Source organism: Orussus abietinus, unplaced genomic scaffold, assembly GCF_000612105.2.
Source record: "Orussus abietinus isolate OABI.00-Male unplaced genomic scaffold, Oabi_2.0 scaffold9, whole genome shotgun sequence".
Taxonomy (NCBI): Eukaryota; Metazoa; Arthropoda; class Insecta; order Hymenoptera; family Orussidae; genus Orussus; species Orussus abietinus.
The window spans coordinates 1,493,486-1,521,119 of NW_019396004.1; the positions used below are offsets into that span (position 1 = coordinate 1,493,486).

Genomic DNA, 27,634 nt, shown 5'->3' on the forward strand with positions numbered 1-27,634 from the left:
GACGAGAAATTCGATTTTTCCACAATTCCTTCCGGGATAAATGTTAAATAAAGGATGCAACGAGGGGGATCGAAAAAACGTGCAGATCGCTGAATCGGTGGCAAATTTAATGAAAACGCAAAATATACGGTTATACATCGAGCTTACCTATACATGTATATATCTCTATATACACAAGAAAAGGAAAAGAAAAAAAGAAGCGGCTCTTCCCTTCCTCTATCGATGAACGAAAAATGGAGAGAGAAATAACTGAGATTAATTGAAGGAAAGAAAGAAAGAAAAAAAAAACAGGAGAGGGAGATAACAAAACCAATAACACTTAACCTCGATATATATATATATAAGTATATGATTATGTATTATATGTACACACAGAAATGCGCGCGCGAAAAAGAAATGAATATTTGCGAAGCAGAGCCGTCTTTTTTCCTTTACCTCTCACCATATCTCTCTCTTTCTCTCTGGGACGCGCATACATTCGCTTTCTCCATCCCTCTCTAATCGGCGCTACACATGTACATATATAATCGTACGTATATACCAGAATAAGACTAAAAAGAAGGATCCTGAATAGCGTTAAAAATTCAAGTCGACCTCACTCTCCTCCTCCTCGACGAAGGCGGACTTAACATTTATAACATATTATATTAATAACAGCGCTTTTCTCCAGGCTGGCACAACCCTTAAGGAATTACCTAGAAAAATATCTCTGACCGTGTCCAACTATTGATTATCAATTACCGAGACGACAATCAAAAGCTCAAGCTAATGCTTTCGGAGTCCCTCTCTATCCCGACTTTATTCCATTTTTTTTGTTTTCCCCTAATTTTCCATTTTCGCCTGATATCCACTTCGCGAGGCCTCCACATCGAAAATCAAAACGCTCCTAGAGAGGCTCAACCTCTGAGCAGACTTCAAGAAAGAAAAAAAAAAAAAAAGAAAGAAAAAGAAAAGAAAAAGTTCCTTTAGTTTTTAAACAATTAATCGTATGTCCGAGAGGAGCCGAAGAATTGCCAGAATTGAACGGAACGAAAAGGGTCTTTGTCCCTCCGACTAGTTAATAAAATAATTAATCAATGTCCGAGGCATTCTGTGGATTGGTATCATTTTTAATCACACGGGATAGGAAGTTGCGCCACTTTGCGATGTATTTAACTCGCAATTAATCAGGCCACGGGAAGAGGACAATTAATTAACCAATTAACTAAACTCTCCAAGCGTCGAGGTAAAATGGAAGGCTCGAAGGAAGCGAAGCTGTCTGGGCCCGGAAAGTGGAGATAATTAATCGAGGGACTGTGGTTTTATATCACAGCAAATAACAACGGAAAAACGTTATATCGAGAAACAATACAGAGGAGGGACCAAAAGTGAAAAAGAAGAAAAATGGGAAAATAAACCAGAGCGTGCAATCGCGAGCAAAGAGTGGACGAAAAGTGGCCCTCGCATCTGCCAATCGTTATTTTTATTATTAACATTTACTTCTCTTTAAATGGAAATTATAATAAAGAGTTCTATACAGGGAGACACGTGTACCGGAGAGAAAAGAAAAGAAAAGAAAAAAAAAATAAGAAAGAACGACAACCGCGAGGAAGCGAATTTCCCGATCCGCCAGTACCCTTCGTCGGTTTTTATGTTAAGTGAACGTTATAAATATTCTACACAGGCGAGCGTATATATGCACAGAGATATATGCATATGTATACATACATGGACGCTCTCGTCATCCTAATTCGTAACTATCTAAACTTCTATCCATAATTACTAGCTGGAGGTACGTCATAAATATCAATCGATGAGGGAGGAATTTAATGTTACACTATGTACAAGGAGGAGGTACACCATCGGAACAAGCTTGTTGCGTAGCGATTCCTAATCAACACCCCCTAAATATCTCTTCTTTATCAATGTTCTGGCAGTGCCTAGTATTCCCCGAGTTTCTCTTTCTTGCTAAAATAAACCACACTCTGATGTTAACGTCAGTCGTAGCTTCTACTTCCGAACAATTTCTCAAGGCGTTACCTTCCTGACCATTGACTTCCTAAATTCTGGACAAGTCCAAAAGAAATCCATTCCATTACAGGAGAAAGCAATGAGAGAAGCCAAATTATGCAAACTGTAGGAGTGTGTAAAGCAAGCAAAAATTTCATTCTTTGCATCGAGTGAGATTCGGATGCATCTTTCGATAATTCTATTTCTCCATTAGCTCTGATTGTGCTCTCTAAGAAGCAAGCCTACGAAAGCTTTCGTTCCTTCTGTCAAAGGAGGTTGTAAAAAAAAAATTAGTTTTATCTAGAAATAGTTCCTAAATAATTTGTTAAAAGTTAAGTGTCAAGATTGGTTAGCGATGACTATTTGTTTGGATCTGGGTGATCGTGTAGTATTTCCCTGATAAAAGTGGTTAAAGACACTGAACGGACGCTGAACGGATGTATTAAAAAGATTTCCCCAAATCTATACAAGTTTCCTTTCTTCCACTGTATAAGGTTATGTGTACGTTAGGTTATGTGACATCCATGTATATACCAGTATTTTCCTAATATTTATAAAAACGATTTGACTGTTTTACCAGGAAGGTTCAGAAAGGATTTATGCACCAGATTTATCCACTTGACTACAATGGGTGATCGACAATGAGTGACAATGTACAATGTACCGGAAACCAAGTTAGACACTCGCATGCTTTCCAATTTGACAGGAATTCAAACATACTCTTTTTTTTTCTCCTGCCAGAGGAGGTTTGGAGTGGAAGACAAGTCTGATATTCATTTAAGAGAACAAAAACAGTAAGAAATAAAATGTTCCACCTTGACAGATCATGCGTATGCAGTTTAAAGTTACGTTCCCTTTCGGTATGAAAAAAAAAAAAAAGTTGATCAATAATACTATATAATAACGCGACAGTGTGCAGAATCAATTCATCGATTATAAAGATTCATAACTTCGGAAATTAAATCAAACCATTTAAAGTAATACGATTGTTTGGGTAAACACGTGTGGGCACTGTTTACGAATGAAATTGATTAAAATATGTGTATAATGATCAACATGCAGCATTCACATACAATGACATGAGCGTTCCTGGGCACGAGACAGCAACATAATCTGTAAATATATAAACGATAGGAAACCTTTCACCTCTGGTGTAAAGGGTGGTAAGGAAATTGCTGACGTGTCTCTATTCTATTTGTAATGCGTATGTTGTGAGACAGATCAGTCACACGATTTCACGATTGACTTTGACATGTAGCCTAATTATGTAAAGACCAAAATGCAATGTCCATACTTCTAACCAAACACTACTTTGAGAGACCATGAAATCCTAGAAAGGGTTCAGTCTGTATAACCCTCCTATTTTGCTTTAACAATTACTAACAGAAAGAGTACTCTGACAAGGGAAACCGGACCATTAGCAAGTTCGTTGGCTTTACAAAAGTACGAAAGTATAAAAAAAAAAAGAGCCGGACACACCAGAAAGAGTCGTTCACTCGCAGACTGGGCACCGAACGATTCCGAAAACATCTGCACCGAATCATCAACAAAAGAAACAAAATAGTATCGTTCAGAGATCCTATCTGTCGAGCCTAACGTACAAGTAATTAAACCGCTCACACACTTGCAATCACTCGTTCACTTGTTCACTCGTCGCGCACACGCAATTAAACTAAGGACTTTTAACACGATATCGGTACTCCATCTTCTGGTATCGTATCTTCCAACGCAATGGGATCAGCGAGCCCACGAGCTATTAATTCGTCCGCTACCGATATCACCTGTAAACACACGTTAACAGTGGCAGATAATACCATTTTGTGATCGATCTATTGATCTCAAGATGACATTCTAGTGTCACAATGAATAAAGTAAATTAGATCTTCAGTAAGAAGTGCACTGACCAGTATAACTCAAACACGATACGAAAGGATATTTCAATTCTGCCTCGGTAATCATCACACGAAATATTCTTTTTTCCAATCGTCAACTGTGCATTACCAATTATATCGTAAACACTTTCATTTCTACTTACCCCATGCTTCTGGATGTTGAGATATAGGCTTACGTAAACATTTCCATTAACGTAGCCCTCAATTTGTGCTTGCCCAACAATTCCCGAACTTATATGGCCTACTAAATCATAAGCCTCCTGGGTCCATTCCCCTGTTAAATCAAGACAATTACAAAAAGTGTCCGGCAATAACAAAACCAACCAGGAAAATGACATGAAAATCTGAAAAAACTGAATCGAACTTACCGTTCCTTGGTTTCACATTAGAGAGGAAAACTTCAATAGCTTGGAACGGTAACGTTAGATAATCCGTTCTCAGTGACCTCATGTCCGAGTTGCTGAACGTCCAGTAACCACCATGGTCGACAAAGCGAACCAAGTGCCTCTCCCCAGCTGGATCAGGGTTTTCGATGTACACCCTGACCCACTGGTTGTACCACTTGGCAGCAACGATCATGCCTCCTGAAAGCAAGAACAATTTATTAAATAATTTAACCTCACTTTTCAAAAATAAATATTGAAACTTTAATATAACACACACTTGTAAGACAATTATTACAGATCAGGTGATATATTATGAAGGCACAAAGGCTGAGTATAAAAGACGGATGTGAACTTACTGACAAGCTCGTCAGGGACTGGAGGTGAATCGGTGTTGTTATACAACAATGTCATGTTCTCATCCAACATTCGAAGCGCAGGATACGTGGGATGTGTCGGCAGCTGAACAAAGAGCCGATTGGGCCTTACGATGTTACAAACAAGCACATCATTGTTCACAGCTTCGACCAGCGAAAGATGCATTAATTCAGGAACCCAGGGTATAGCTTCAGGCAGCCTGAGGTAAGAGACTGGATCCAGAGTCAGATTGGGGTACCTCTCCTTGGGGAATAGCTCCCGGATCAACTCGAGGGCAATGGCAATTCCTTCCTGGGAACCCTTGATCGAGCAGATCTTGTTGTTCTTCACTATCATCTCACGTTTCACGGAAATGTTCACATCTGCCTTGATACGGATGCTCTGCAAAACGCATCCTCTCTTGCCGATCAGCTTTCCAACCAAGAACTGGGGCACAAGGAACTCGTAGTTAATAGGGTCAGGGTGTTTAATATGCCCCTTAATACTGCCACCTGAAACAAGTTAGAGAAAAACCATAAAGACAACAAGAAAGTTGCAATGCAAGTATATACGTACAGCACCTCAATCGTATCTTACCTTTTCCACTATCCATACTGCCCTCGCTCCTAGCTTCATCCGTGATGCTGCCTTCCAAAACTCCAGACACAGGACTGTGGTTGGCTGAATCTCTCTCGCTTTGTTGTGCTTGACTCTTGGATTCGTTCTCGGATTGGTCTTCATTGGTGGTATCTTCCTTCTCCTCCTTCTCGGTGACAAGCGGATCACCGGTACATTCTGGCGCAGGTTCTTCGGATGGTACGGCCGGTACAGGAACCGACTGCTCGAGGTCCACGGTCGCTATCGGCTTCTCCACTTCCTTGATCTCACTGACCGTCTCGAAGGGAACAATTCTGCTCCTGGACATCATCTCCAGGCCGGTCGATCGGGGGTTGCTGCCCAACTGAATCTCCCTCATCTCCGGTACTGCCTCCACCTCGTCGTACCAGGGTTTGCTACCCTCGGATGAATTAGTCGACCGTACGGAGACCGACCTCGACAAGGACTTCCTTGTAGGAATGTCCAGGCTTTCACTGACTCGCCTCGGTGTGCAGGCTGCCTCGCTGGATGGACGTTCCGAGACGTTAGAGCCAAACGAGTCGTCTGAGTTGATCCCCGAGTCGCAGAGGTTCGGACTCGGGGTCTTCTTGGCTGTGCGGTCCAGTGTGCCTAGTCCACCTGGGTCAGCTCGGTCGATTCGTCGTTTCTTGTACCAGAGCAGGCCCAGGACTAGTGCCAGTGCCGGGAGGCTCCACTTCATAAGCTGCAGACGTACAGCAGACATATTTGATGTCCACGGTAGCTGGCGTAACTCAAACCCCTAGGGAACTGCAACAGAGAGACGAGTAACAGATAATAATTAAACCACTATTTGCAACAAGGAGGCACGTCAAACTGAATCGACCTCTCCCATGAGAAGCATAACAAAGAAATGATGTTTGAAGAAATGATGGAAATTCTCAAAAATCCAGAAAAGGTATCTTGAGTCGTACGCTGGGAGACATCAACGCCCTCCCATCCTGCACAGGCGATGTCGCATCTGCAGGGGAGGCATTCATGTCCGCCATTGCACCCTTCTTCTGTACTCGCCAACTTACTTAACATTTATAAACGAAAAGTCGCTAACGACCAACTCTAAGAGCAGCTGTGTACATAGTGAAGCACCCAGCAACCGTCGGGGGCGCGATAAAAAAATTGACTCTTCGCCTCTTTAGATGTGTCATTTTTAACAGTACGTCCTACACGCATGTTGGACCCGAATAGCAGTTTACATCCATTTAGATTTCAGTCCACGCTCTCTGGGTGCAGCAAGAAAACTGCATCATGAATGGAGAAGTAGAAAAGGAATGCAGAATCAGGGTGAACGGACGATGGCGAAAACTAGCCATTACCAGACCCCACGAAATTCTGTAATAAAAATCCCATTCAAGTGTTCCGCGTCCAAGCACGTCGATAAAGACATCAGAAAGAAGAATAAAAAAAAAAAAAGCGCAAAAGAAATAGCGTGCCGATTAAACCACTCCAATCGATCGATATCGATTACGATTCTAAACCGTGAACGTACACACATATGTTTCCTCCTCAGCCGAGCAAGCACAATTAAATCTAGATAAAATGACTTCCCATCTCGCGCCATTACCCCGACATTTGTATCTACGATCTTGCAAAACATTAAAAAGTAAGACGCCCAACGAAGCGCGCAAGAAGAATCCGCAAAACCTCCGAGCTGAAGAGGAAACGTTGTGGAGTTTTTTGGAGCAGAAAAATTAGATAACATACCGTTCGAGGAAGCCCGAGGTAACGAGGGAGAAAAAAAAAAAAAAAAAAAAGAGGGGAAAAAACGTGGCATTAGAAGTCAAAAGCCGGAGTGTGACTGGCCGACTTACTGCGCGCTCCATGTCTCCGCAACGATGACCAGCCGCTTTGGAAGTATGCCCGGAACGGCGTAGAAAAAATTGCGCAAAAAAAAAAAAAGAAAAAAAATCCTCCCGTCAATTTTGTCACCGTACGATCCACCGGAGGACTCTTGGCGAGCCCATCGACGAAGGTTCGATCGGAAATAAATGATCGAATACCCGTATGGAGAGCGTCGATGTCGCGGCCACCGAGACTCGGTAGGCACTGCACCGCTCTCTCGCCGGCTTTCAACACGTGGCGGATCCGGTGGGGCTTTCATACATACATATCCAACGCATGCGCCCAAGATTATTCCGTTATCGTTCTTAACTACGCTCTAGACGTCTCTCGATGAATTCTATCCTCGATATCCGGGATCGATTCGCAGCTAAACGAGCCCAGAACCTACGACAAAAGCGTCGTCAAAGGTACCCATAAAACAAAATCGTTTTTTTTTTTTCTCTCGTTCTGAAAGAACCCGAAATCCAGGGAACAGGTGAATCGCTTTCACCTCTCCGGATGACCAGACGACATCCACGGTCCCAAGGAACGCGTTTCGTGGGATCGGTTCCACGTTTCTTGGCGGGGAAAATAAAAAAAACGCGTTCTTCAGGTCCGTCTTCTCTGTACCTAGGGTACAAGCCGACTCTCCAACGTACTCAACGATTCGGCGAATAGTTCCCGACGATGGGTGTTATTGTTTGGCAAATCGCAACGAGAGGGCGAGAAAGAGTAATGCCTCATAAATCGGGGATTGCGATCGGCCGGAGGTAATTGCGATTCCGCGGATCGAGGCCCATAAAACACGAGGTGCTCGTAGCTGGACCATTCCCAACGCGTGGTGGAGATCTCGCAGACTGTTTTCCGGGTCCTGGAAAGATGGCCGATTTTCCTCGTGAGTTGGAGAAAGAACTTTTGAAAATCTAAGGATCGATACGAAGCGGGAAGGAATCCGTACCCAGCCTCTTCCGATCGACATTGAACCGAACGACCGCCTTGAGAGACTGGCGACGTATATGCAAATGCATCCTGATAAATTGGAATAAGGAAATCCGCCGTCGCGGGCACCCTTGGGAGAGGCACCTCGAGCGGTGAAATACACGTAGAAAGGCTCGTACGACTCGACTGGCCAGGCCAAAAACGAAAATGCCGAACGAAAAACCGGTAAGACCGCGAAAGATCGGATCGGGGCTACGCCCGATCGAGAAACTGGGTTACGCTCCGAACTTCCCCTTCCACGGGCCTTTGGAAAGCGTAAACTGCCCAAAAACCGATAACGAATCTAAAAAGAAATAGATGATACTCCACATAAGAATATTACAAACAATAAGAATCACCCGCAACACAAGAGAATGGGTAAAACTGAAAAGAAAAAAGCTCCAGCAGGACCGAGCGGCGGCCATCTTGAATTCCCAGGTTCCCCGCTCATTTCAAGCGAACACAAAGAAGGGAATAATTTCACAATCTTTATATTCTTTATATGCAATGTGCACCCTGGACATGGGCCATCGAGTGTACAATCATTCGTAGAATGATCCTAAGCGCTGCCCGCTGGATTTACCGGTTGTAAATAATATTTCTCGAGTTGCAGTTAGGCGTGCACGATTAATCAGACGGCCTGGGGTATGGCGGAAAGCCGATCAGAGGATACGAGCTGAGGTTGCGTGGCTCGAGTTGGCTGCAAAGTGCGGATATGCACCGACAGGAGTGAAGGTGTTCGCGGTTCAACGTGCGCTCGGAATGTGGAGCCTACAAGTCGATGAAGTAACCAATCCGGAGATAAGGATGAGGGAAGTGAAGCCAGATTTAAGGGAAATAAAAGGCCAGGAAGGAAACGGGAGGCGGTAAAAAAGGAGAAGATAAAAACAAGGCCTCCTCCCATCTCCACAGGTGGACAAATCAGCTAAGACATTAAACGCAATTAAAAAGACAATATGGTAATTCGGAACATTAATCGGGACTCCTTCGACACGTTATGCTAATATCATATATGATATATCATTTAGAAATTCAGTACCCTAATAAATTGAATTTATAAATGTATTAATTCCCTCGGTGATCGATTATAGATCAACGCAATATCTAGAATTATTGTTTATTGTTCTGTTTCTAATGTTTGAGCTGGAATAAAGCCCCCTGCTCGAGGAAGAGGCTCGAGGGGAGCGGCACCTGGACCAACGTCCCAAGGCGATACTTTCTCTCGTAATTGAAGTAAAAAAAAAATTACAGGCTCTACAAAACGGAATGCACTTTCGTTATACCAAAACTCCATGATAAGTTGGCTTAACTGAAAAATAAATGTTTATCGAATTGACGCACCGAATTTCAGCGTTAAGTATTAGAGGTGCCGTTCGCTCAGGCTTTTAAATGTATTTGGCGCGAGACTCTACCGAGACTTTCCCGATGATCGAACACCCGGGATATCTGTCGCGAATCCCCCCACAAAGCCAGGCTAGTTTAGTAGAAAGTCGGCGAGTTCTTGCTCTCGATCGGGAAAGGATCTATTTTGCGTGCCCTATCGTGGACGACTCCCCTTCGCGTCGCACCTTAATGAAACACCCTGTCCGATAATTTGCCAAACCAAAGTCATAAACCAAAACGTCAGCTCGTGAGTTACCGGTTTTCATTGCCACTCGCTCCTTACCCAATAAAGATAGCGACGGAATGAAAACCGCTGAGCTTGTCGCCGCTTCGAGGCGTCCATCGCCGAGTCAGCGGTAACGAAGCGCACCTGGCAAGTAATAACGATAAAAGAAAAATAAATAATAAATGAGAGCAACCTGTTGCACGGCAATTTTCCAGTCTTTTCGTTCCCATTGCCGATAACGCCAACCGGATTGACCGTCAAGAAATCCTCCTCAACATAGAATTCAATTCTAGAGGGTCATGAACATCATGCATGAAGAAAAAGTGCATAGTAAATGCAATTAATTCATATTTATTGACCCTGTATCATGTGCCTTATATGTTCACGTGTCGTGTATCACATTATGAGATAAATATGAGTGTTATACGGAGACGCACAAGAACATGAAGTTAATGTGACATGAATTTATCTGAGAAGACGCCGAAGGTCGGAAAATTCGGCAATTAGAATCGGAACAAAAAGAGACGACCTTCCGCTGAAATAAAATCGTACGTAGGCGGTCAAGGCACGTGTCGTTAATCTCTTGGCTTTTTATCGCTCTCCATCGACCTCTATCGCTTTACCATCCATTATAACCAAGTCCCGATTTTCGGAAATTTGCCGTTTTCAAAGGTTGCTCTCCTTAAATATGGGTTATCTTTTACGCAGATTTTTTTTCTCGCCCTTTTTGCTTCGGTTAGGTAAACGCGGTCCTGTTCGCGTCCATTTTCACGTATCACCGAAGATCTGTCCCATCAAGGCTGCTAGGAAAAAAAAAAATCCGGAAGGTCGTACGTTCTAAACATACATTCCACGCGGTTGCGTAAACCAATCGCCATGACTTGAAATTAAAATCTAAACGAAAGCAAGGACTGGAAATTGGATCTTTCTAATGCTGGGTCAAAGAAAGTCCTGAGGCAGTGAGTTTGATTTTCTTCCGAAGCCTGACTTTGAACGATCCACTCCTTCTCAAACAAAATGCCATTTCCCAGTTCGCTGCAACGTCTTCCCAAAATCCTGCGATTCCGAAAATCCTCCTACAATTAAACACGAGTATTTAGCACGGTGTAACATGATACAGTTGCAGGAATTGCTGATCAGAAATAGAAATATTCCATTCGGTTAGGGTCTCGATGCTGTAACAGCCAAAATACATATTTCTCTAGACGAAATTTTAAGCATATGTCGATAACCAAATTAGGAAGCATACCAAACGGTACAGAGTTGTAATTTTTTTTTTTTTCATCAATACAGAAAACTACAAGAATATCCCCTTAATGCATGCCTTCTAGGATACACAGGTTTGGTTTGAATGTTCTGTATATTTGGAGGCGATACTTTTTTTCCACACTGAGTATATATTATTTTCGTCGCAAATAACAACAGAATATCGATACAAGGTGAAATCGGTTCATCCCTGCACGAACCGTCCGATCAGCTGATCGCACGTCAGCCTCAGGTGAAAACGCACCTGCAGCCATTTCGAATAATCCTAATCACATTGCGCGACAGGGACACCACGGGCCAGTGAAACCAAGATCTCCACAGGTGTCCCGAAATCACGTAATCGACGATGGAGGCTTCCATTCCGCCGTATCTATTTCCAGAGATTGGGCGATCTCTCCACGACCCGGCACTAGGGGCGTGAACGGACAAAGGCCGTCCAAAATCCGGGCAAAATGGCTCTAAACCTAGGAAAAGTGGCCCATCCCATAGGATCCGACCCCAGGCGGAGTTTCCGACCATAAGGATCGTTCCTCATCAAAAAGAGCCACCGCAACACCGAGAGAGCGTTAGGCCCCAAAGGCGTCCATGTTGAGGCCGAAACCTGACCAGGTGCCGCGTGCCACGGCGACCAAATTCCCGGAGAGCCGGTCGCTATTAAAACCCCCACACCCATAAAGAAAACCGAACGAAAGCTCATAAACGTCCCCGATTCCAAATTGAGGACGGGGGTGACGACCAGTGCGGAATTTCTCGAAGAAAAAGCCGCACCGGGACGCCGATGGAAGCGCACGAGGCGGCACAAGGCGGCCGCGGATCCGGCTGTCGATTTACTCACCAAACTGCCGAAAATCCGGGTCCTAGCTGACGATGGAATTCCAAGACCCGTTCAGACACCTCGGTGCGACGACTTGGGACGAGAATTAGGGCTCGCTGTCGCTGATTTCAGCGGTAGTCTCCTTCCACGTGATCACAATATTTTCTTGCCTTCCTGAAAGCCAAGATGGCGGCGCGTGTAACGAGAAGCGCCGCATGTGCGCCCCGAAGAGTCGACGCGGAGAGCTGTTCGGGTCCCCGATGGGAGCCGAACCGGTTCCGAAGACGAAGAGGGAGGGGTGGCTCGAGAGACCGCAGATTCGCGGTATAGCGACGTCTCTCTCTCTCTGACGCCTTCGTGTGAGTTAGAGAGAGAGGGCGTGGTCTCTCGGCTCCTAGCCCCGGGGACCTGGTATAGGCAGATGGCCGAACGAATTAGGCTCCGCGCTTATCGCCGCGCAGGCTGGAGAGGTCATGACGACTTAACTTGAAAACGAACGGACGACCGGTTCCTTGCTCCTCACCGGAACTTTTTTTTCTATAAAAAGCGGAGAGGTCTCTGTCGATATCGAGGGGTTTAATTCACGGCTTGATGAAATAAACAAGGAACTTCGTCTGAACTCTGTCGCGGATGTTGGTTAAGATTGGGTTTTTGAATGGGGCGGTCAACTTTCCGGAATTGAGGCGTTTTCATGGGGAGTTTCGAATGATTTTCAAGGAAATTCCCGCGAAGATGTACAAAGAGTCGTGCAATGATCTGATTAATTATCGATTACATTAATGAGTAAGGAAAACTTTCGTCTCCGTTTTCGATGGGATTTCTGCTGGTCATTATCGAGACTTGAGGATTAAAGATAGCCTTCTTCGCTAGACCTATGCTTTTTCCGGAACTCCCTGCATTGAGCAAATTTCAAATATTAAGATATCTAGCATGAAACCGGTATCTTAACCCTGAGTAATCCGAGGTATACATATATAACCTACACGTGCCCAAGGCGTGGGTTCGTGTCCGAGCTACTCGAATTACTTCTCGGCACCTGTGTTCTGTTTTACCGCAAGACTTCGAACTTCCGTCCTCTCTCTCGCGATTCCAACCTATAAAAAATATGTAAATAAATATTCGAAACGCGGAAAAGCGCCCAATTTACGCATTAAAGCCCTGCAAAAGGTCATCGGGAATGCACCGAGTGGTGCGTCCGGTGTGTTAAAATTTGCGGCAGGATTTAATTCGCATAAATTGTGCATTTTTCAGGTGCATTTCGAGCGGGTGTTCGACCACTTCGGGAGGGCAGAGGGCGAAGATGCGACTTCGTTACGGTGCACTTTGATCGCTGTTAACGAGTTAAGAACGGAAGTTACTCCATCGTTCGGGCTTGATTGTTAAATAGTAAAACAGAACTCAGCAAAACGGCGACTGGAAGTGACTAGCTTGATTTAGAGTTCTAACATGGTTACAATTTGTTGAAGCGAACGGAACATGTGCGGACACCCTGTGACTTCCACAGAAAGCATGATTTGCATGTTGTGGCTCGCGTTTTAATTTATTATGCCTAGTGAAGGTTAAGATTACGGGAGAGTAGTTATCTAACTGCAGCCATGGCTGACTCTGATGCGAATAATAATAATATCCCGTTAAGAGAGAATCTAGTAAGTTCTGTCAATTTATGGACCACTCGACTTATTTAACTTATTTGTTATTGTGCATTTAGTGTTTGCAAAAGGATCGTTGATCATTTCGCTGTGTCGCAGGTGAACACCGCAGCGAAGTTCTTGCAAAACCCAAAGGTATTGGCTAGTCCGCTAAAGCAGAAGCAGGAATTTCTGAAGAGGAAGGGATTGACGGAAGAAGAAATTCAAAGAGCTTGTGAATTATCTTCTACAAATATTAACTATGATCACATTTCACGGAGTCAGAACGAGTTTACGGCTATTTCAATTCCGTATGCTCAACGATACCCTCCATACCATGGTCTGCAACCGGTGCAACCTACGTTCTTTCAAAAAGTAAAAGAGTTCTTGAATGCAACTGCTTTGATTGGTGCTACGCTATATGGGATTTATTGGCTGTACAAGGTAGGTTCGTCTTTGGATTACCTATATCCATGGACATGTGATGTTAATTGTTAATACCAAATTGCATTCTAACCAGAGGTTCATTGAACCATTCTTGTTTGGTCGCAAAAAACGCAAAACGGTGGAGGACTCTGTGACTGACTTAGACAAGACCATTCAAGATTCCATGAAGTCAATGAAAGACTCAATTTCCAAGGTGGAAGATGACGTGAGTAAGTTGACTCAAAGCCGGTCTTCAGACCTTACCATTCCGCAATTAGTGCAAGAAGTGAAGCAAGACTTAGCTAGCTTGAAAGCAATGCTTTTATCTAGGTATGTTATTCCCTCTTCATTTATAATTTAATGTCAAAGTAAAATTCACTTAATTATACTTATTCTTGCAGAAAACAATTCCCAAGTACCCCTCCTACGATACCTTCCTGGCAACTGGATACGTCGACTCGTAACCAAGAAAAGACTACCGAACGAGAGGATGATGCCGGCAGTGGCAGCAGCACGAACAACTCCGACAGTTCCTTAGAAATGATCCGTGAAGATCCTCCAAAGGAATGAGTGATTGGTGTAATGTTCACATCTTGATTAATCTATAATATACTTATTTACAAACCGTGATACCTGTGATTAAATCATTACAAATATTTTTCTTATATCACCGTAAACCATTACCAGGAGATATATAAAGAAATTGTTAAGGGAAGCAATCACGTTTTTCTTGAAATCAATTTTATTTGATATCATTAGCTTTCTTCGGTGCGGTGTAAAGGTGAACATGAAACTGCACATAACCATGACTATAGAGAGTTTATAAATTTAATAATAATTCCAATAGTGTTCAATAGATTGACTGACATGACAAGTGGCTGTACAAAAAAAAAAGAGAGTCCCACCTGCAGCCACTGCAAAATATAATTTATACATATATATGTACACACAGTATCTTAAGAAAAACCAAGACAGGGGCTTTGCACCTTTGACACACACAAAACTAATCAAACGATCTTTGTACACGTACATATCCATATACGTATGTCAAACAGCATTATTCCTACATATTCAATGAGAATCGAGCCCATGGCCCGAAACTACCCATCACTTCTAACCAAAGTACGCTCCAGGACAGTGTAACATGATAAGATTCAGCGTAATAACACAATCTGAGTGCATCAATTAATAAGTAGTTTCCAGTAAGAAGGTTCACTCTCGTTGAGTTTTTTCTTCGCATCAACTGAAGAGGGAAAAGCTTTGCCAGCTTCGATCAATCCCTCCTCACTAGCTTCGAAGTTTTCTTGGCTACTTCGATAATCTTATTGTTATATTAAGGATTCGTTAAATTTAATATATATACATATATATTAGACTTAGCCAATTTAATGCATGTATATGTATATATAGCTCGCGCAAATAATCAATTTATATGTATTTCTGCTATATATATCCCCACTTATGACATAATCGAAGATCGCACACTCCAACGAGAATCAGTCGCTCCTTACAAGTTACATGTACACTTGGCGGTTCTAATATGTACAAACCATGCAATGTCAATAGTCTATAGTGCACCAATCCTGTCAGACAACTGCACAAAGGGTTCAGCTTCGCTGACGAACCGCTTCATTAGGCATCGGTAATAATTTCTGAGGACACCAAAGTAGAGACAATAACTTTGCTTATTGTAAATTCTGTTTTTTATAATTGATTTAACAAGGGAATAGTGTTCGTAAAATTGTTTATAGGAGCATAATTGGTTGATGGAAAGTTCTTTCGGCAAAGTCATTCATCCTGTGCTTGTATGTAAGAAGTTAGACAGCGAAGCTGTTTTGGCAGCTTCTCCGATGTTACTTTTCTGTCGATCGAGTCACCAGCAAAAGTCCAACAAAGACAGTAATTCCGTTGTTTAGTAATATTTATTAATACTCTTCATTAGATTAGATGTGTACTTAGGACTGCTGCCTCACTGATACAGTAAGTTACAGCAAAGCCCCTCTTTCTCTCTCTCGCGAGCCTGACTTAGTACATCGGTTCTCAGCCATCCTAGGTCACTCACCGATTGTTGGCCAAGTAATTACACGCTGACATTTTTATGAACTAGAGACAAGCAGTATTGGTTGCAACTAATAATTCACACAGTGAATAATTTCCACTCATTCTGTCCAATAGTCAAGTCAAAACAACAGCTGATTAACCGAAGACCAGTGATAATTAAATAATGTGCAATTAATAATACAACATAATTAGCTGCTGTTCCAATCCTTAGAATTTTCAATCCTGGCTCAATTATTGTAAATATCAAATGCGATAATGAATTAATGATTATTTGAATTGTCTTTACAACGAATGCTGCGAGTCTCCGCGACAGTCCACCCCGGTGGACCGGCAATCACCACAGAATCTACCTAAAAGTGCCGCTGACGCGGTTTCAGGAATTAAAATTAATGGATTCGAGACGCTACCGAGTCTCCGACAATTTGAGCGAGGGAATCCCATCGATGTCAGGCGAACAAAAGACATTGTATAAGTAATGACTTGATGGAATGACACTAGGATGCTTTGTGCTGACATAAGTAGTGGTTGACGTTGCCCCGGTTCCCCTCTGTAGTGTGCTTGACATGACCTCAATTCCCATCGAGCATTGAATTTATGAACGGTCTATGACCTCACCTCAAAATTGATGCCATTGTTAAGTGTGGAGAACGAGCTTTGCTTGCTTTCACATCACACCGATTACTTTATGACTGACCATGACTTACCGATAAGCCATAACCTTTCTGGCTCTTGCAGACCATTCTTTAGAGAGTCCGAGATGTTCGGCTCGTTTTTTTTTACCTTGGGTAGCGTCTCAACGTCCCTGGCTTTTATATTAGTGTAACAGTCATAATCCTAGGCTAGACACACTAAATCGTTAGCAGCTCGACTTCTAGTCTAACTCTGGGTGGTTTCCTCGAGAGTGGAACTATTGCTACCAGGTATGATGCAGATGTAGGTTCCGAGAGAGTACGGAACGCACGTCCTGCGTGAAGCGCAGCGCGTCCAGGACTGGGAGGAGACTTAGCAGTGCCGTGTCACCTGCGTCACTGAACCATGATTTAATCGGTATGGCGTTGTCTACAAAGAAGATCCACCGATTAGAAGTTGGAGGGCCTAATGTAATCACAAGTAATTGTATTCGCAACGTGAAACTCACGTGGATAGGCTCTGTAGGCCCCAGGACTGTTATCCAGGATGAAGACCGACGCCAAATCCGAGCAAATAGCTGCAAGGTCCTTGGTGTAGGAACCCATCTCTGGTGTACAGTGCTGTCGGTAGTACCTGCGTCTCAGGATACCCCGATTGTTGTCCAGCTTGTCTGCAACGGCTGCACCGTAGATCTCCATGGACGCCGTGAAGACGACCAGTTCGTACCTTGGATTATCAATCGACATTTATCATAAAACAACCTCCAATTCACTCATTCAAAATAATTCGGTTAATTGTCACGAAACCCACCATTGACTAACAATGTCCAAGAAGAAGTCCACATGGGGCCTCTTATGAACGAAGAATCGGACCGGATGTCGGTCTATTGTCACTTTTAACACAAAGTCTGGAGGAGTGCCAGGCCTGACCGTTGGCCTTGCCACCCCGTCGTGGTGCGAATGAATCAAGGTTTCATCCAGGTCCAGCACCAACACCTTCCTTTTAACTATACCTAAGGAAAAAAAATAAAACCTTAGTTCCTCCAAACCTCAAATAAAATACTAACCGAATTATTAACAACACTCACTAAGCCTATGCCTTGACAGTGGAGATAGCGGGAAGATCTCGTATTTCACCGGCTGCATTTGAGAGATCTGAAAAACAGTGAATCTCAGTAAAAGCATGACGAAGGAGGAATATTCTTCCTCTGGAACGAGACGATGCTCTTTAGAAATAATCAGAGAGTCAGAAAAATAAAGGATCCCAGGGGGAATCCGATAGCAAGCATCGCAGGCCACTACGAAGGCTCGCTTCGAAAGCATCGCAGCAAAGTGCACCGATACGTCTCGTTGTGCCCAGTCGCGAGGGCGCCTACTTACGGCTCTAACCTGCTTCTTCAGTAGAAAGCAGACGCATGTCCACACGCGGGATGCCATCAGGAGGAAGGCTCTCATCCCCGTCTGCAGTTGCTTGAGCATGTCTACGAGGGGTCCCGCGGGGCCAGGGTCGCGGCGGCGGGCCCCCTTGTCCCGGACTCGATTCCGGATGCGCCGCTCGGCCGGGGCGGCACGCGGGGCCCGCTCGGGCCTCGCCGGGTCCGCCTCAGGGACTTTTGGGCCCCGGAGTTCGTCCGCGACTCGGCGCGGTGCGAGGTTAGGCTGCGGCGAGCGGGCGTCGGGTCCTTCCTGAGGGCTCGGGATCGCACATTCCGCGAACGAGCGCGTTTCTAGGTTATCCTCACCCCTCAGCCTCCGACGATGGAGATCCCACGCGGTCCTAGAGCCCCCGGACAGGCAAGCCCCGTCGCCGAGGTCGCGCACGAAACGCCGCCATCTTTCGGGCTCCGGAACACATTTGGCGGTCCGCATATCGCGGGCCGAGCGGCGCCCCGGGCTGCGCGCGGGCACGCCGACGAGCACGCGCCGAGCGCTGTCAAAGTGTCGCCGCGGGCCCCACCGGCCGAGCGGGGAGCGCTGCCATTGGCTGCCCGCTATTTGGGGATCGCTGATTGGTCAAGAGCATTTCCGTTGGAGCCGCCGGCATCTACCGCATTAACTTGATATGTAACGGACCTTGCCAATGCAATCTGCATTCGACCCGTTTCTTTGATACACAACTGTCCAGTAATGGACAGATAGTCGAACATTGTCGACGAATTTTCTGAACCACGTTAGTAGAGGTTTTCCATGAGTGCGAGTAGTTCTTCCGAAGGTGCGACGGAGAAAAAGAACTTCGGGATGGTGGCGCCATCCAACGGAGAACGCTGCAAGTTTGTCGGCTTACTCCCGCGCCAGGAGACCCTGGGGGTTCTAGGGGCGTCTAAATTCATCGGTTACACCCCAATAGATGGGAGTGTCGTCTTCCTGGTCCGTGCCCGTGGGTCCGTGCCGTCAACCTCGTCAAGGATGGGGCTCCCGCCGAACATGGCAATCGTCGAACGATAATTCAAGCGACCGTGCAGCCTCTGACTCACGTTGGACTGAACGCTGTCTCACGAATTGGAAATCATATCCCGCTCTCTCCTGTCGGTCGGCCCTCACGAGACACGGAGCTCTCTCAACATGATCGTCTTTGGCCTGTGAGGGGCCCGACTTTCCTGGACAGCAGGGTGCACTTTTCACGGCCCAGGAATCCCGCTTACGCATTTATCAGGTATACATCGCTTCGCAGACGTCATCGGAAACCGTCGCACGTTTTCCTCGGCGAGAATTTCGCGGTAAATCAACGGACTCGACGTTTCGTCGAGGAGTTACAAATGCTAACCTAGTTTTTTCGGTGGGGGTCCAGTGACGTATTTTCTGGTCACTTCGCTCGATCAAACGTCCTGCACGCTCATGACGTTTATATGTAGATTACTGGACCATTGTTTGACGAGTTTTATCGCGCTAATACTGCTGCGGTTCTACCAAAATTATAGGATTCATTTATTCTCCGCTAAGCAATTTAGGTTATGCCATTATTAAGCATTTCATTATCGGGATAATTTTATTTAAAATAAGGGTATGCTTATAAGGTGGAATCTTAAATTTTAAGCGTAGCAACATGCCTGGGCCACCACCGCCGCCGCCACCAATGTTTAACGCGCCATCTCCTGCTGCCGGCGAGCAAGGCAGGAATGTACTGCTGCAGTCAATAAGGGCAGGGAAGACATTGAAGAAGACCGTGACAGTGGATAAAAGTAGTCCAGCGGTTTGTGGTAAGAAAAACGGAAGTAGTGACGGTGACTAAAGTTGGTGGAACGAATTTTCGATCATTTTTTGCATCTTAGGAAGGGTGAAGGGTGAGAGTTCGAACCCTAGTACAACACTCAATGGTAGCAACAGCTCGTCGAGTATTACCAGCAGTAGTAGCAATAATGGCGGTCCGGTGGGATTGGGGGGTCTTTTTACTGGGACAATGCCAAAGTTGAAACCAACCGGGCTCAGGGCGAATCGGATCGAACGCGACTCCAGCAACACGAGTTTCTCCCCATCAACTCCGAGCCCGGCACCCAGTGTGAAACGTGGCCCACCGCCTGTGCCGCCACCAGCTACTCAAAAACCACAAGTATTTCCCCAGGTAGTATCGGTGTACCATTGTCTCGCATTTAATAAAACTTATTGTCAAAGCGTTACAGTATTTACAAAACAATAGTCGATAACGGTTCGGTTGATTAGAAGATCGAAATACGAAGTAGCCACATTCAGTATTCACATTAATTCATTATATATTTGATAGTTTATTTCACAAGTAATGCCAAGCTTATATTTATTTCTCGAATAGGTGATTTTCACTATCATTCTTAATTGTTTCTAAGCTCCGCAAATCGTGATATTGTAATACAGGCTCCGAGCACCGTGGAGTCGACGGTTAGCAACCATGAAGCACCTCGAGGGTTCGGCAAGCCTACCCTCGCTCCGAAGCCGCCTGTCCCGCCATCGATGGTGCCACAGAAGCCGTCGCCGCCGCCGAAGAAGCTCAACCTGATGACCGGCGTCAGCGTGTCCAGGGCGCACAGTATGCGGCTGCCCCGCTCCCCGCCAGTCCTAGCACCGACTCCACCGTCCCTGCACCAGTCCCAGGACTACCTGAACGAGCCTCAACAGCGACCAGGGAATCGCGTGTTAAGGCCTCCGGTAGTCAGGCCCCCTTCGCCTCCGTCTTCCAGGGTGACCGTCACGAGACCGGCGCCTCCACCTCCAAGAAACCCCCCCAGCATACCGCCCCCCTTGCCGCCGCTTCCCCATCGCTCTGCCACGCCGCAGCAGAGGGTGACATCGGTGTCTGCGCCGCCGACGCCTCCCACGAGGAGTTCCTCGATGCGTACCGAGCAGTCCTCGATTGACCTGGAGGCCAGGTTCGCGGAGATGTTCCACTCGATCGCTGATTTCCCTCAGCCCGAGCCCTTCCGCAACGTCCCGAAAGTCTACAACAGCAGAAACGGTGAGCCCCAGGCCAGGAGCCAACCCCAGACCCTCCTCAACTTCTTCTTGAAGCAGTACAGCTCCGAGTTCAAGGTGTAGCCCCTCTCGCTTTGCCGCCACCTCCGTGGGACTAACCCTGGAAACGAGGATCTCGCCTTCGGGTCCTTATCGCGAACCTCCCTCCTTATCCGACTGCACGCTTTCTCGCACTTAACTCTACTTTTTCTTACGAAGCTCTTCCGCATCCTCGGATGCAATTCCGTATTAACTCTCGGCGTATGTCGCCGACTCTTTCTCTTCCGCGAGGGCTTAGTCATCGCGCCCGTTTAATGGCCTCGACTACTAACTCGATGCATCCGCAAAGCTGCATTAATCCGTCGCAAGGGGAAGACCGGATGCTTCCCGGCGATGTGGAGCGTTAAAATCGCATGCCAAGCTTAGCTCCGTCTCTCTAGACCCTCTGCACACTCTTTGCCACACGAAGCGCAACCGGGAGCGGAGTTGCCGCACACTTTTGAGTTTACTTTTTTCGCACCCGCGCCCAGTGGCCTCCACGCTGAGTCGAGGTGTGCGAAGCATGTGTTGTTTGAAATAGTAAGTAATCGTAGTTGCATGGACGAGTGGAGTGCTTAACCCGGGGGAGATGGTTCGGGGAATGAAGACGTTGGACTTGTTTTAGTTGCGAAGCAACAGGCTCCACCACCGCCTCGGCCGTCGAGTTCTACGCCCAACACGATGCTGCGGCTCAGCAGCTCCTCCGGGGGGAAACAATGGCAACAGGCAGCTTCCTCGGCGTGTTAAGAGAGAAGCATGCTGGATATCGTCTGCGACCTTCTCGACGGAGGGTCCTATCTACGGTGGAGCCATCGATGGACGTTGTCGAGCCGAGGGGGAGAGACCGAGAGTGGGTATGGAAGGTCCAGGGGTGCCAAGAGGACGAGCGGATACGAGATATTCCAAGTGCGGAAACGAAGGAAGAGACGGATTCTATGCGCGGAAATGAAGGAAGAACGATGGACAGGGTGCGAGGGCCTCCAGGGGCTTGCTTGGGTGTCTGCCGAAGGACCCATCGGACTGTAGTCAGGGATCCTCGACTGTATGGCTGGGATACGTGGAAGGGGATATTAATTGCATGCCCGTAACTCCTTTCCTTCCATGTTTCTTAGCGGTGCAGTCGGTGGTTCCGCGTAATTGCTCTATTGGGTATTGGCTGATACTTGGCCAGGGCTTCAGACATTTTCGGGGGCTCTCGCCACCTAGCGGAATACGACAGAGTTAACTTCCAGGTCCGTCGACGTTGTGCCTGAATGCGTGTGGCTGTGACGTGCTGCGGAAAACGCAAAGAAGCGTCCTGTTATGAAAAGGACTCGGTTAGGTTAATGGTTTAGTCACTCGTAGAGTATCGGGCGAGGAATCTATATATGTACACACATATATATATATATAAATATAAATATGAATATATAAATATAAATATGTTAGGTCTCGCCAGCTGGCGCGTCGGGCGGGGTGGCGGCGCTGATTGTCTTTCCTGCCGTCGGGATCGCTGCACTTTAGGCTGACAATTACGCGAATTGTCGCGGGCGACGAATGCATTGATCTCGAATGCCGGGAGATACGCCGTGTCGCCCGTTTGTTGGCTCGAACCTAGGACGTGGCAACAGCGAGACCGTGGTTATTTTTTACAAGTCAGCTTGCGCACCTTATCCAGGGATATCGGCGCCCTGGGTACGGCGGGTGGCCAGCTCTCGAGAGTTAACATCACGAACTAGTATTTAAGATACGACGCCTGGTATCGAAGTAGGCGCCAATTTGGGAGCCCGAGATCTGCGAATTTTTGAGGATCCAGTGCTGACAGCGCCACTCTTCGGTGGAACCTTGCAATTAAAAGTGTTAAACTAGGGCATCGCGTTAAGAAAAATGCCGTGTAATTGGTCATATCATAACGTAGCGTATTATAATCGCAAAATGAAACGCGGTTTAGGTTGTCCACATCTATGAAACGTCACGATGACGTAGTATAGAGATTCCAAGATTTTCCGCAAGTGGCGCTGGCGTCGTTGGCTCGGCGAAAGTTCCAGATATCTGGGTCCCAATTTTAGGGCTACTTCTTTTCTGTGAACCCGATAGACGTTATGTCTCTTACTAGTTTGCGGTTAAGTACATACTAGGGTGAATAAGCGAGAGGCTTTTCCCGTTGATGCCTCGAGAACGTGACTCTGGCCACGAGAGAGGGAGAGAAATGGCGGACCCCTTTTTTTGTCCCCCCCCGAAACTTGTATCTAACGAACGGGAGTCCCAGACTTTAGGCCTGGGAAATATATCAAGAAGTGGTGATATCGCTGAGGATACGTTGCGATAGGCTATCAGTATGCCGGGCTCGGAGTAAGGCGCACAAAAAAACGCGATGCGTCCTCGTCGCATCGGGCCGCGAAGATAACCGCGGTGTACCTCCCCCGCGTCGGCGACCTTTGTAGAAAGAATCCGAATCTAAAACACGCCAAGCCTTGTAATACTATCGAATAACATAGTATGTTGTGTAATTAAGCAGCCGCGGTGGCTTGTTTTCCCTCCGAGAGTCCCCCGGGTGCTCCCGGAAGTACAGGTGGAAATGGCGGGGAGGAATAAGTCACACGCGGAGTAACAATGACCGATTTATTAAATTAGATGTACAGTAACGACAGAGCTTGAGTTCTTTCTGCCTCGTGCGAGATACCGATCGGCAGGGCTATCTAAACATTGATTATTTATAAATAAAATGATACCGTCGCAGGTGATGGGGCGAGGTTCCTCGGTCGGCGCCTCTATCCTGGCAGTTCGCGTCGACGGAGGGGGAAGGTAATATAAAAGAGCGCCTTGGTATCACTTGGGGGGGGTCTTGCGACGTGGGGAATCGTCCACTAGGCATCGCTCAAGAGGTCCTGGATTCGAGGATCCCTGGAATTTTCCTACGCCTCTAGCTCCTTCTCGATGATCCTTCGGTACTCGTCGAAGCCGCCTTCGATGCACTTCACCGAGCCCTCCCCGCAGACCCATAGCTCCTTGCAGACCATGCGGATGAGTCGCTCGTCGTGGGACACCAAGATCACTCCAGCCTGAGGATATACGGATCGGGATTAGAGCAGGGTTTCCTACCCCGAGGAAGCCGACGACTTATTGCTGATAAAAGACGGAACCAGGACTCTGTACCCGGGACGGGGATTATGGATGACTCACTTGGCAAATTTGCAACGCCTTCCCGAGAGCTTCTATCGACTCGATGTCCAGGTGGTTCGTCGGCTCGTCGAGCACCAGGAAATTCGGCATGGCGGCGCACATCAAGGCGAAGGCCACTCGAGACTTCTGCCCTCCCGAGAGAGAGTTGATGGTCTGAAGAGCCAGGTCGCCGCTGATGCCGAAACTGCCCAGCATCCGCCTGTACTCTTCCGTTGGTTTACCTGCTCACGGGGAACATTTGTTCCTTCAGACATCCTGTTTCATCCCGGAGGTCTTGACTCTATCGGCTCTTTGGACTCACCTGGAAAGTGATTTTGAAGCAGCTCCACCGGACAAACCCTCATGTCCAGCTGGTCGACGTGGTGCTGACTGAAGTACCCGAACTTCAGGTTGCGGTGGACGTGCAAGGTCCCCCTGGTCGGGCTCAAGGCTCCGGTTATGATTTTTAACAGGGTTGTTTTTCCCGCCCCGTTCTCGCCGACTATACAGATCCGCGACTGTAAAGTGGCAGTGAGGTTTACGTTGGTGAATATGTAGGAACTGTCGTTCCCGCCCTCGTAGCGGAAGGAAACCTCGTTCAGTTGGAGAATCGGTGGACTGAGTTGCTCGACGTCGGGAAACCGGAGCGTGACCTCGCCCTCCTTCTCCATGGGCTTAAGCTCAGGCCTGGATATCGAATCATAAGTTAGAAGTAATCAATAATTTGTACACAATCAAACGGTAAATGACCCAGCTTGAGTGGGGGCGGACTTACAGTTTTTCCAGCATCTTAATCTTGCTCTGTACACTGGAGGCACGATTGGCATTGTATCGGAAGCGGTCGATGAACTCTTGCACGTGAGCTCGCTTGGCTTGCTGGGCCTCGTATTCGCGTTGCTGGTTCCTCTCGCGCTCACCCTTCGTTTTCGCGAACTGTTCATAGTTACCTCGGTACGCCTCGATCTTCTGTCCTCGGAGGTAGAGGATGTCGGTTGGTACCTGGAGAACAAAGATCGTGATTACGGTAACAGGATTTTAGGGGAAAGAGAAAGCCTAAGGAGGTGATTCGAGGTAATCGTCATGCATGGCTCACCGTATCTAAGAAATTCCTGTCGTGAGACACGACCAGCAACGTGGTGGGCCAGGATTGGAGATACTTCTCCAGCCAGAGGATGGCTTTGATGTCCAGCATGTTCGTGGGCTCGTCCAAGAGGAGAAGATCAGGCTTGGAGAAGAGAGCCCTGGCGAGCGCGAGTCGCATCCTCCAGCCTCCGGAGAAGGATTTCGTCGGCCAGGACTGCCTCTCCACGGCGAAGCCTAAACCTGAAAGGATCTCGCTGGCTCTCGCTGGAGCCTTGTCCACCTCGGCCAGCCTCATCGCTTCGTAAATTCGCGCTAATTCCTCGCCCGCCGAGTCGCTGGCGGTTTCTTTTTCTATTGCTGACTGCAGTTCCGCTTCTCGACTTAGAAGGGCACTGCGCTCGTGGTCGCACGCCAGGACGGATTCCAAAGCAGACGTGTCGTCGCCCGCCACCTCTTGCTCTACGTGCAGCACTCGCACGTGGGATGGTATTCGTAACTGCTTACTGCAGAAAGAAATGGTTCAAGGTTATTTGCTTGGGTCCTGATTATACTCACGATCATCAGGGTGACGTTTCGGGGCACCTGGATATCATGCGAAGTAAGGTAGTCTTCCCCAGTCCATTTCGACCAATCAGACCATATCTCCTGCCGAAAGCCAGAGTCAGGTCAGCCCCTTGTAAGAGGACTCGGTCTCCATAGGCCACGTCGAAGTTCTCTATCCTGATGTCCTGGGTTCGATTAGTCCCTCCTTTCGTTTCCATCCTACTGTCCTTTTTACTGGTCATCTGACTCGCGCTTGCACTCTCCGACGTCTGAATAACTGCGGTATTATTTCGCGCCAAGGCCCCTAATTCAATGCCCACGCGTTTCTCCTGTTTCTGCTGCAATTTTGCCTCTGCCTTTTCCAACTTCTTGGCGTCGACTTTCTGCAAGCGATAAAGTGGTGGTTTGGTAGTTCTTAATTGGGGTAAATGGCATTTCTAGATAGGGTACGCTACCATGGAATCGTCTCTGGTGGTTACCCAGATACTCTTGATCTGCTCAACTTGTGCCTCCAGGGTAGCAGCCATGGTCCCTAAGTGGACTGGCGCGTTCAACACTTTATTTACACCGTTCTTTCGCCTTTCATCAAGATTCTCCCCGTCACCATTGGGTCCACCCTTCAGTATCTCCAGCAGTTTCCTGCATATTCTCCTGTACACCAAAGAAAATCCCATCCCATAAGCAATTCGTGCCAGAATTAGAGACCGAGTAGGACGTAGCATTATTGGTACTGCATGATCGACATCGCTAATTTGGAAGGACATTCGAGCTGTGCTTCTTAACAACTAATCAATAACAACAAAGTGTCAAAGAGACCGTGAGCAGCTGTGCAAGGTTCATACAAAGCTCGTGCCGAAGAATTCACAGACGAGAGAGCGAAGCCTTCCGGAGATTAACGGGTTGCACCAAATATTACTCCTACGGGTGAATTTACTGGGGGTAAATCGAGGAGTAGACGAGCCGCATTTACAGACCTAACCTCGATTTCTGGTTTATCGGCTACCTCGTGGAGGACCTCGCCGATGGCCTCGTAGACTTCGTCCCCGTCCTCGAAATCATCCTTCGAACTGTCGAGTATTCCTGTGAGACAAGACATTGGAATGCCGACCGAGTCCAGCCTCTCAGATTTAGGTTAACAAGGACTCACCCTCCACGTACTGGTACAAATCATCGTCTATCGAAGGAAACTGACTCCTTATGTACTCGCCACACGCGGCCATACCAAAATCCCGAAATCTTGGGACGTTCCTCGGCAAAGACTCGCAAAGTGTCCGGCGAGAAAGAAGAGCCTTCGAGGAGCGGATCAGTCAAAAGTTACGAAAGTTGCCAAGATTCTCTCACGAACACATGTTTGTACACCCGATCGCTACGGTCCACTCGGCCATGGAACGAGGGGAATTGCAGAGTTACCGTGGCATTTTTAAATACAAAAGTATGGACAGTTAGCTGCCACCTTCACGCTGTTCGCCAAGATGGCGCCATTCTGTTCGGAAAAGCAATGACAGCACGCCCGGCAGTTTTAATTTAAATACGCAAAGAAACGGATTCATATTTAACGAAGGAAAAAATATCAGAGTACAAATAAAGAGCGTATCATTTTTTGTGATTAATAAGATTCACAACCTCACAGTGAGAAGCGAAGCATTATAAGATTCAAATTGTCGAGCCGAGTGAAGTCCAGTTTCGACGTTTCCAAAAACAAGATGGCGACCCTAGCGACTCGGCGCCGATTTCAAACAAGAACATTTGTCCTGTTGGGTAGCAAAATGGAGTTTCTCCCAGGGATGTTTACGTATATGGAGAGATACGCAAAGAAATGAGCATTTTACTTAAGTTATACTATACAATTGCTTTGCCTTCTTTGCTAGATCTGGCGGAAATCCTTTGGGGTTCGCTACGCAGGTAAATGATCAGGCAATGGGG

The 27,634-nt window shown here is 46.7% G+C and overlaps 5 protein-coding genes across 9 annotated transcripts; 2 read left to right on the plus strand and 3 right to left on the minus strand.

Moving 5' to 3' along the window:
- Positions 1-86: 86 nt before the first annotated feature.
- LOC105700886 (KH domain-containing protein akap-1) lies at positions 87-11,927 on the minus strand. Of its 2 annotated transcripts, none has more exons than XM_012427127.1 (6): positions 11,764-11,927; positions 5,219-6,007; positions 4,624-5,133; positions 4,250-4,465; positions 4,025-4,155; positions 87-3,770 (listed from the first exon to the last, which is right to left on the minus strand). In XM_012427127.1, the coding sequence occupies exons 2-6, from the start codon at positions 5,961-5,963 to the stop codon at positions 3,672-3,674; spliced, it is 1,701 nt and encodes a 566-aa protein (XP_012282550.1). In that variant the 5' UTR covers positions 5,964-6,007; positions 11,764-11,927; the 3' UTR covers positions 87-3,671. The 2 variants fall into 2 exon arrangements, with proteins under 2 accessions (XP_012282550.1, XP_012282552.1); XM_012427129.1 differs by lacking the exon at positions 11,764-11,927 and adding an exon at positions 7,066-7,255.
- Positions 11,928-12,796: 869 nt separating this feature from the next.
- On the plus strand, positions 12,797-14,426 carry LOC105701020 (peroxisomal membrane protein PEX14). The gene is made up of 4 exons (XM_012427409.2): positions 12,797-13,388; positions 13,491-13,814; positions 13,891-14,126; positions 14,198-14,426. Exons 1-4 carry the CDS (start codon positions 13,338-13,340, stop codon positions 14,364-14,366), a joined length of 780 nt encoding a protein of 259 aa, XP_012282832.1. The 5' UTR covers positions 12,797-13,337; the 3' UTR covers positions 14,367-14,426.
- Positions 14,427-14,520: 94 nt separating this feature from the next.
- Positions 14,521-18,352, minus strand: LOC105701019 (CTD nuclear envelope phosphatase 1 homolog). Of its 2 annotated transcripts, none has more exons than XM_012427408.2 (5): positions 17,876-18,352; positions 17,575-17,641; positions 17,298-17,499; positions 16,996-17,213; positions 14,521-16,916 (listed from the first exon to the last, which is right to left on the minus strand). In XM_012427408.2, exons 1-5 carry the CDS (start codon positions 17,963-17,965, stop codon positions 16,771-16,773), a joined length of 723 nt encoding a protein of 240 aa, XP_012282831.1. In that variant the 5' UTR covers positions 17,966-18,352; the 3' UTR covers positions 14,521-16,770. The 2 variants fall into 2 exon arrangements, with proteins under 2 accessions (XP_012282831.1, XP_012282830.1); XM_012427407.2 differs by having other exon boundaries at positions 17,867-18,352.
- A 455-nt stretch (positions 18,353-18,807) lies between these two features.
- On the plus strand, positions 18,808-23,395 carry LOC105701006 (WAS/WASL-interacting protein family member 1). Of its 3 annotated transcripts, none has more exons than XR_001104174.2 (5): positions 18,808-19,139; positions 19,521-19,683; positions 19,756-20,045; positions 20,312-21,484; positions 21,570-21,687. XR_001104174.2 is itself a non-coding variant. In XM_023434317.1 (5 exons), the coding sequence occupies exons 2-5, from the start codon at positions 19,530-19,532 to the stop codon at positions 21,689-21,691; spliced, it is 1,164 nt and encodes a 387-aa protein (XP_023290085.1). In that variant the 5' UTR covers positions 18,810-19,139; positions 19,526-19,529; the 3' UTR covers positions 21,692-23,395. The 3 variants fall into 3 exon arrangements, 2 of the variants coding, with proteins under 2 accessions (XP_023290085.1, XP_012282806.1); XM_023434317.1 differs by having other exon boundaries at positions 18,810-19,139; positions 19,526-19,683; positions 20,312-20,909; positions 21,570-23,395; XM_012427383.2 differs by having other exon boundaries at positions 18,818-19,139; positions 20,312-20,909; positions 21,570-23,395.
- Positions 23,396-23,531: 136 nt separating this feature from the next.
- Positions 23,532-26,931, minus strand: LOC105701004 (ATP-binding cassette sub-family F member 3). Its single transcript, XM_012427382.1, has 9 exons — positions 26,859-26,931; positions 26,686-26,791; positions 26,167-26,362; positions 25,751-26,094; positions 25,179-25,671; positions 24,861-25,084; positions 24,408-24,772; positions 24,107-24,327; positions 23,532-23,985 (listed from the first exon to the last, which is right to left on the minus strand). Exons 1-9 carry the CDS (start codon positions 26,929-26,931, stop codon positions 23,839-23,841), a joined length of 2,169 nt encoding a protein of 722 aa, XP_012282805.1. The 3' UTR covers positions 23,532-23,838.
- Between the last annotated feature and the right edge of the window lie 703 nt (positions 26,932-27,634).

Coding starts and splice junctions, on each gene's coding strand:
- LOC105701019 (XM_012427407.2), bottom strand. CDS start 17,965: ATGCTCAAGCAACTGCAGACGGGGATGAGAGCCTTCCTCCTGATGGCA. Junction 17,642..17,866: donor TGAAGAAGCAGGTTAGAGCC/GTAAGTAGGCGC, acceptor ACTGTTTTTCAG/ATCTCTCAAATGCAGCCGGT. Junction 17,500..17,574: donor ACTGTCAAGGCATAGGCTTA/GTGAGTGTTGTT, acceptor TTTTTTCCTTAG/GTATAGTTAAAAGGAAGGTG.
- LOC105701004 (XM_012427382.1), bottom strand. CDS start 26,931: ATGGCCGCGTGTGGCGAGTACATAAGGAGTCAGTTTCCTTCGATAGAC. Junction 26,363..26,685: donor AAACCAGAAATCGAGGTTAG/GTCTGTAAATGC, acceptor TTTGGTGTACAG/GAGAATATGCAGGAAACTGC. Junction 24,328..24,407: donor GCTTCAAAATCACTTTCCAG/GTGAGTCCAAAG, acceptor CCCCGTGAGCAG/GTAAACCAACGGAAGAGTAC.
- LOC105700886 (XM_012427127.1), bottom strand. CDS start 5,963: ATGTCTGCTGTACGTCTGCAGCTTATGAAGTGGAGCCTCCCGGCACTG. Junction 5,134..5,218: donor CAGTATGGATAGTGGAAAAG/GTAAGATACGAT, acceptor AACTTGTTTCAG/GTGGCAGTATTAAGGGGCAT. Junction 3,771..4,024: donor TCAACATCCAGAAGCATGGG/GTAAGTAGAAAT, acceptor GTGTGTTTACAG/GTGATATCGGTAGCGGACGA.
- LOC105701006 (XM_023434317.1), top strand. CDS start 19,530: ATGCCTGGGCCACCACCGCCGCCGCCACCAATGTTTAACGCGCCATCT. Junction 19,684..19,755: donor AAGTAGTCCAGCGGTTTGTG/GTAAGAAAAACG, acceptor TTTGCATCTTAG/GAAGGGTGAAGGGTGAGAGT. Junction 20,046..20,311: donor AACCACAAGTATTTCCCCAG/GTAGTATCGGTG, acceptor ATTGTAATACAG/GCTCCGAGCACCGTGGAGTC.
- LOC105701020 (XM_012427409.2), top strand. CDS start 13,338: ATGGCTGACTCTGATGCGAATAATAATAATATCCCGTTAAGAGAGAAT. Junction 13,389..13,490: donor TCCCGTTAAGAGAGAATCTA/GTAAGTTCTGTC, acceptor GCTGTGTCGCAG/GTGAACACCGCAGCGAAGTT. Junction 14,127..14,197: donor AAAGCAATGCTTTTATCTAG/GTATGTTATTCC, acceptor TTATTCTTGCAG/AAAACAATTCCCAAGTACCC.